General features: G+C 24.4%; 1 protein-coding gene across 1 annotated transcript; it reads left to right on the top strand.

Annotated features, from left to right (window-relative positions):
• Positions 1-321: 321 nt before the first annotated feature.
• LOC126908470 (uncharacterized) lies at positions 322-7,236 on the top strand. Its single transcript, XM_050690595.1, has 6 exons — positions 322-1,267; positions 1,965-2,042; positions 6,388-6,462; positions 6,766-6,819; positions 6,907-7,026; positions 7,109-7,236. Exons 1-5 carry the CDS (start codon positions 406-408, stop codon positions 6,990-6,992), a joined length of 1,155 nt encoding a protein of 384 aa, XP_050546552.1. The 5' UTR covers positions 322-405; the 3' UTR covers positions 6,993-7,026; positions 7,109-7,236.
• The last annotated feature ends 548 nt before the right edge of the window (positions 7,237-7,784 follow it).

Here is a 7,784-nt window from a genome sequence, read left to right on the forward strand (position 1 = left end):
TTAAATATAATTGTTAATCAATCAGAATATACATCTGAAATAGAAAATTACAATAAATAGAGAACTAATTTTAAAGAATAAAATAATATATTTAAAGTAAATTACTAAATAGTCTTTTATAAAACGTAAAGTAAACTACAAAAAGTATTTTAATATTAAAATTTGACTTCTGTATTGACATAAAATCATAGAAATTTACAAAATGATACTACTATATCGTCATTATCAAGACGATAAATATAAATAAATCATCTATTAATATAATTATTTGCGATGACTTAATAAGTAAAATGAATGGAATCATATATTTAACTTAAAATATTGTGCAGTAAAATTTTCAATTTTCAATTTAGGGTGTTACTGAATTGTTAAGTTTATTTATTATTTTATAGTTTAATAAAAAAAATGTCGCCAAAACGATTTTTCTGTGTCAGTTTATTTTTAATTTGTATTTTCGGATTTTCTGAAGCAGAATACAATTCTAAACAAAATGCTGAAATGTTAACCAATCTTTTTGCTAATGATAAGTGGAAAAAATTGAATGACGTGAAAGAAGTTCTTTTTTATAACAAATTGTTCTTCTTAGAAACAAACTTTGAAAAAAATATTGACTTATACAATTGCAATAATAAAGTACGAGCTGCTACACTTGTACTTGGATGTTCGTATGTTAAATATTTGAAAACTTTTTATTTTATGTTTGAAAAATTTAGAAATTATTGTGAAAAGCTATATGGCCAACAAAATCTCAAAACTTATGCTTATGATTGCACTAAAAAGTTATTGATATTAATAAATAAATTAAATTCATTAGTTAAAATAATGCGAGGAGCATTAATAGCATTAGATATAATGCACACTAAACCATGGGACAATTCTAAAGAACATGATTTTTTTTTCATTCGTTTTCTTTCTGTTTTACTAAAGAATCATAAAGTTTTAAAAAATAATTTTTTAATTGATTCAATAATTACACAACAATCATTAAATACTATAACCACTTTTTTAAAAGAAAAAGTGGATCTAATCGATTATAGATGCCCACATTGTAAATATAATCATTATAATTTGAATGAGATGTGGCAAAGGTGGAATGAAGAATATGAAACTATAACTAAGGTAGACAATAAACTTAGTTTCTGGGATTATTTAAGTAGAAAGTTACACGATACAATTAAGCACACAATGGTTGACAAATTTATTGACCTTGGATTTAAATACGAATCGTCGACCCAAAAGATTGTTGTACCCATACAATTAAATTCTGGTATGATCAATATTTTAAAAAAATTAATCGTTTTTAACTAAATAAAGAAATTATATTAATTTTGCGATTGACTTATTTTCCAATTATTGAGTATATTTTTTTCATTGAATTTTTTTTAAATTTATTTTTAAGTTAAGATTTTTGAAAAAAAAAACCAAGTCATTATTTATCGAATTAATTTGATTTGCCAGCAAAAAATTTGAATTTAAGTGTTATAAGGGTATTAAAATTCGAATTATAGTTATAAATTTGGACAATTCATTTTAAGTTTCTTTAAAACTTTGTAAATATTTTATATTTCACTAGTATATATTGCTTTAAGAAGTATTGTACTAATTATTTATTTTTGGTTATAACTGGTTGATTCTATTACTCTATAATTATTTTTTGATAAATTAAGCTATCTGAATAAGAAATTAGATATTAAGAATATCCAGAAAAAGTGTATTTGTATAAATGTAATAAAATTGATCAGTTGTGGCTTATATTATTTAAAATTATAATTATATTAAAACTAAAATACTATTATATTGTTTCCGAATAAATCTCTACGACATTTTAGTAATTTTTTTGTCTCTTTTTGAGTGAAATATTTTTAGTATTTTTTTTAGTGTTAAATTAATATAATTTTAATTTTAGACATTAGTATAGGATTTTTTTGAAAATAATAATGATTAATTTCTTTTGATATTTGTAGATATTCAACCAAATTATACATGTACCAAAGAGATGATTGAACTAGTGCAAAATGATTCTAATGAGTATACTAAATTAAGTAAGCTGTTTTATGAATATTAAGAGTGAATGATTAATCATGAAAAAATTAATTAATTGAAAAATAAAAATATTATATTCTTTTGTGTTTTGATGTTATTTAGGCACAAGTTCTTATCAATTTATGAATCATAAATTATTTTTTATGTTCATCTCTTATAAAGTAATTTTCGATTAATTAAGTGGTTTTAGGTAAATGATTGCCTCTGTATAAACATTACAAACTTGGCATTAATACCATGATAAGAAATTCGATAAGGCAATTATTACTTATCACACTCATTCAAAAGTATAAGTTATTTTCATGAAAAAAGTTACACACCACCAAATTGTAGTAATAATAATAATACATGAAAATTCAAATTTTCACAAACTTTAAAATGCTACAGAATATTTACTACTGAATATTAATAAGATATTTTTTTACTAAAATTTTCTTAAATTCTACTCTGTTATAATTCAAATATATTAATCAATAATCGTTAAGTAAAAATAATGAAAATAAGCGAAGGGTGATGGGCTTAGTGAGAACCTGATGTTGTGGTTCTATCGGGGTCGTATGGTTCGAGGGTTTAGAACGACAAAGACAAGTAGATATAAAAATATATATTAAGTTCCTCTTATAGAGGTAGAATAAACTTTTGTCTGGTTAGTTTCTAATGTCCTAACTAAGAGGCAACGAAACGGCGAAGCCAGTTCACGAATACCTCGGCAACGAGACGGCAGAGCCAGTCCACGAATACCAGAGCCTAATTTATACAGTAGAAATCACGCTAGGTTTTTTAAAACATCTTTAAGGCAACGAAACGGCAGAGCCAGTTCACGAATACCATATAACGTGATTATGTATAATTTCTTTAACCAACCAGTCAAAATTGACACTTTAAGATATTAATTTAATAAATGATCTATTGCTTTGTCATCCTTTACTCAAATTTATTAACTCCAAATAATTGGGATAACATAAAATTACTTACTTCTTTTATTCTTGCAAATTGCTGTAAAATGATTTGATAAATATCTCGATATGTTTATATATGTTTAAAAGTATTTAATTCGCACTTCTTCAAAAGATAAATAATTAAAACAAGTTCTTTTCATATATAAATAAAACGCGTAAAAGTCAGCCGACAACAACACAGGGCTGTGACTGATAATTGTTTCTTTTTATTCTTATTTCAATTCGGAGAAAACGAACTCTCTTGCTCGCTATCACTCCTTGGAGTCTCTCTAGAGTCTCTCCCTGACTCTCTCTCTAGTCTGAAAGGATTTCAGTGCTTTTTATAGTAAAATGATAGTACCCCCAATCCAGGGATATTGTTGTCAGCGCTTTTAGTGATCTTTTTAGTTTATTGTATTTATTATACATTACATGATAATTATATTGAGATAACATATATAAATAAATAATAAGAAATTGTGTTGACACATCGTATTTGTTATTACAGATAAATCATTTGTTTGTTTACAAGTTATTTAAAATACAGATTATACATTTTTATTAATAATTGTAAGATGCGTAATGCAAGCATTGAGCATATTACGACAACTCTATCAAATAGCTATTTTAGATATTTTTTTACATTTTATTTAAAATTAAAAAATAATTAATTATTGAGATATAGCAATAGACCTAACGTATAACTATTATTTCAAAAAAAAAATCAGCTAAAAATATTAACTGGATCAAAAGTTATTTAAGTTGTCAGTGAGTGCTGGGCCAACCTGTATATTATATATATATATATATATCATCACCTAATAACTGTCATGGTAAATTTTTATAAATCTAATTTATGATTTGTTATATTATATTAGTCGATTTTTTGTGATTGGCCATGATGATTCTTAGGTTACTATATATACATATATATTTGATAGATATGCAAATGTAAACAAATTTAATTGTTTACAGTTGTGTAAGTTTGAAATTTTTTTTTTTAATTTCTAAAATTGAGTGGGTTTTACAAATTTTTGGTGACAATAGATCTAACCCAGTTAAAATCAAGTTTGTTTGACCAATTAACAGCGGCGTATTTATATGAGGCACTATAGGCAACTCATAATTTGCCCCTTACAGAGGCAAATATTGAAGAGCGTTAAATTTTTTTGGCTGACAAATTTATAAAAAGCTAGTTATTTTTTGTTAATGTTATGACATTGACTTCCTAATAATAATCATAATCGTATTCATTCATTGTGTATGTATGATATGTATATTAATAGGTACAAGCAAAGTTAAATCTATTTTCAATTTCCCGATAACAATAGCAGAGATTATTAATGAAATACAAGTTTATTACTTTTATGGTAACTTTGTTATCCCTGTCTTTGAAGAATTGTGTTTAAGCCAGAAAAAAGTGATTAATGTAATCGTAAAATCTGGTTTGAAAACAAATCATATCCAAGGATGTTATTGTCATAATTCGACTAGTGTTCGCGTAGCTCCTTTAAAATGCGCTATTAATTTATGTCTATTTTTTGTTAAATATTCTTCTTAATTTGTGAACATGAGTACAAATAGAAAACAGTTATGTGGTGACCAGTACAAAAATATTTCCAAATTACAAAATGATAGACTACAAAATAAACATTAAAATAAAGTAATTTTTTTGACAAACCAATTTCTTCTACTTTTTGTACAAAAATTAGTGAAGATAAAATTACGGATATTATTGTTGGTCGTATGCTCAAATTAGTGACATTAAAATAAAAAATATTTTACCTCTTGAGGTTGAAGTTGTTGAACCAAAGTATAGTTGGAGGTCTCCTAATTCAACTAATATGATTTTTAATACATTGATTCTGAAGACTGACTAAGCAAAACGGGTTATTAATGAAGATTTTCGCGATCATTCCATAAAAAACGGTATTTCACAAAAAACATACAGTTTAAAACCAAAAAAAAAATATTTTTTCAAATATTGATATAACATTAAGAATTTTCGTATGTGTACAAGTGTCTAATTGTACTGTAGAGAGATCGTTTTCATGTCTCAAACGCGTCAAAAACTATCTTAGATCCACTCAGACTGATACTGAGTTAAATAATATCGCATTTCTCATCACAGAAAATTAAATGTTAAACGAACTTAATTGCGAAGATTTAATTGGCTCATTTGCGAAAGCTAAATGTTGACCTAAATCAATTTTATAATAACTAATTATATATTATGAATTACTTACGTGTTATTTTACCATTTATGTGTTCTGTTTGTTCTCAACCACGTATGACTTATGCTAATAATGTAATACATTAAAAATAATGCTAATTTTATGATTTATTAATTTACAAAGATTTGCTTAAAAAACATTTATAAATACTTTTATTTTTGAAGGGAAATTAGTAGTGTTCTGGCGAAAATAAAGAAAATTAAGCCCCCCCCACATTAACGTAATGAAGGGTAGCAAATTTTAAAATGCCTATAGCTGGAAAGTATGTGAATACGCCCCTGCGCATCGATAAATAAAATTGATCCTTTGAGAACTAAGAATTTTCATGTAAAAACCAATACTTTATAGCTTCGCATAGAATCTAAAAACTATGTAATTATTTTGACCTTAAAAGTCATTTTAATTATTCATTTGAATCATAATTTTGACTACAATGAATTCTCATAATAGTAAGAAGTGATCAGAAAACATAAGTTCAATATGAAAACTATAGAATGCTAATACTAATTGACTTTTTTAAACATTGTAAAATAATTTATCCTCGATTTATAATTTTATATTGAAATTAAAAAAAAGGTACTCGAAAAGTATTACTGAAATCATACAAAATAATTATTTTTTTTATTTGATTGCTTAAAAATAATTTTAGCATATAAAAGCTTTAATTTTATTAATTTATAATTGAATATTTGCTTTAAAAATGAAACCTTTGGTTAGGTTAGGGTTTGATATAAAATGAAAAATTTGATATAATTCGATTCGAATTTAAATATCAGGATTATGTACCAAAAAATCAGAAATTGAATTAGTTCCAGAAAAATTGCCAAATTTAATTTAGTCCGTTTTATATGTTTAAAAGGTACTAAATAGCTTAAAAGGGTAAAGTGGGAAATAAAAAAAAAAAATTTAGCAAAATGTAATTATTTTTAAAAATAAATGGAAAAAATTATAATTTTTTTTTTCATGAGTATTATAAGAACAAACTATTTAATTTTTTATATATCTTTATCTAGAAATTTCTCAAATTTTAAAAAATAATTAACCAAAATTATTTTTTGGTACATAGCACGTTATTGTTTTCAAGTTCACATAACAATATTATAATATTGTTTTGTTCTCAAAAGGAATTGTAACTAATATAATTTTAACGATGTAATAACTTGTAATTATAGAAAGCTGTAATAAAAAATTAGAAGTTCCAGATAAAAATATAAGAACGCCAGAACTAATAAACTTTTTTCAAGAAGGTAAAATATCAATAATTTAGTTTATAGTAAAAATTGTATATCGAATCATATTAGCATATTTATGGTAATATGAAATAAAAATAAAAATATTTATATTATAAAAATATAAAAAAATAAGCCATTTAAGGATTTTGTATTTTTATTTAGAATTTTCTTCGCTTTCCAAAAAATAATTAATTAACCAAAGTCATTTCCTCAGCTCATAGCACATTTATATATAATAAATAACAAAATTCTATAATTGTTTAGGCCTCATAAATAATTTTAACTAACATGATTTTGACTATTTTAATAATAAATTAGAAGTTCCATCTGGAGATCCTAAAACGTCAGAATTTATCGACTTTTTAAAACAAGGTAAAAGGACTATTTTAACGATTATTAATAATCGTTTTTAACTATTGTAAATACTTTTTCAACGTATTATTTGTATTGTTTATCTAGGATTGAACCCTGAAGCGTCACCAGAAGACATTTTAGAGCCAATGGACATTGATAAACACAAAATAACCACGTATAAATTTATATAAGTAAACACTACTCATTTCTTCAATATAAAAATTAGTAAGAAATTTGATATTTTTTTTTACTTGTATTGAACATAAAATTAAATATTTCATTAAATTTTTATTTATATATTTTTTAGCAATCAAAACATCATAAAATACTCACTTCAAACCAGTAAAAAGTTTTTGAAAAACCAAAATAATATAAATGAATTTATAAAAGTATTAAGAAAAATATATACATTGTCAATAGCTGTTTTAGCATCAATATTTGAACTTTTCTTTATTAGTGAATTATTTTATAAGAGTAATTCATTTATTTACTATAAAATTGCTATTCTGCTACAATTTAATGTTATTGTGCTTACAATAATCTATGGATGTATATATTTATATAATGCTATTACAATAAGTTTTTCAAACCCTTTTATGAAGCACTCAATATATTCGACTAAAAAATTGCACCCGGCTCGTATTTCACCTGTTTTCTATACACGTTTATTTGAGGTCTTATGATTGGTTATTTTAAACTGTGTTGGACAAGAGCACCCGTCCAACAACATTACCTTATAGTCACTATTATAGTTTGGAATAAAAAAAAATGATAAAGTTTCACCACACACAATTAGGTTAATCGGTTTATAATTATTGCAACGGGACATAGATTATGGTTTTCCATTGTCAAGAGGAATAACAATGGCTGCAAAACGTTTATTTTTTTTATCTCCATCATTCTTTTTCCCTTTCAAAGCGCACAATGCATAATGTCTATTGATGGAAAATACATTTTTTATTGCTTGAGAAGAAGTTTGCGGG

Source organism: Daktulosphaira vitifoliae, unplaced genomic scaffold, assembly GCF_025091365.1.
Source record: "Daktulosphaira vitifoliae isolate Bord-2020 unplaced genomic scaffold, ASM2509136v1 Scaffold_5, whole genome shotgun sequence".
NCBI classification, from domain to species: domain Eukaryota; kingdom Metazoa; phylum Arthropoda; class Insecta; order Hemiptera; family Phylloxeridae; genus Daktulosphaira; species Daktulosphaira vitifoliae.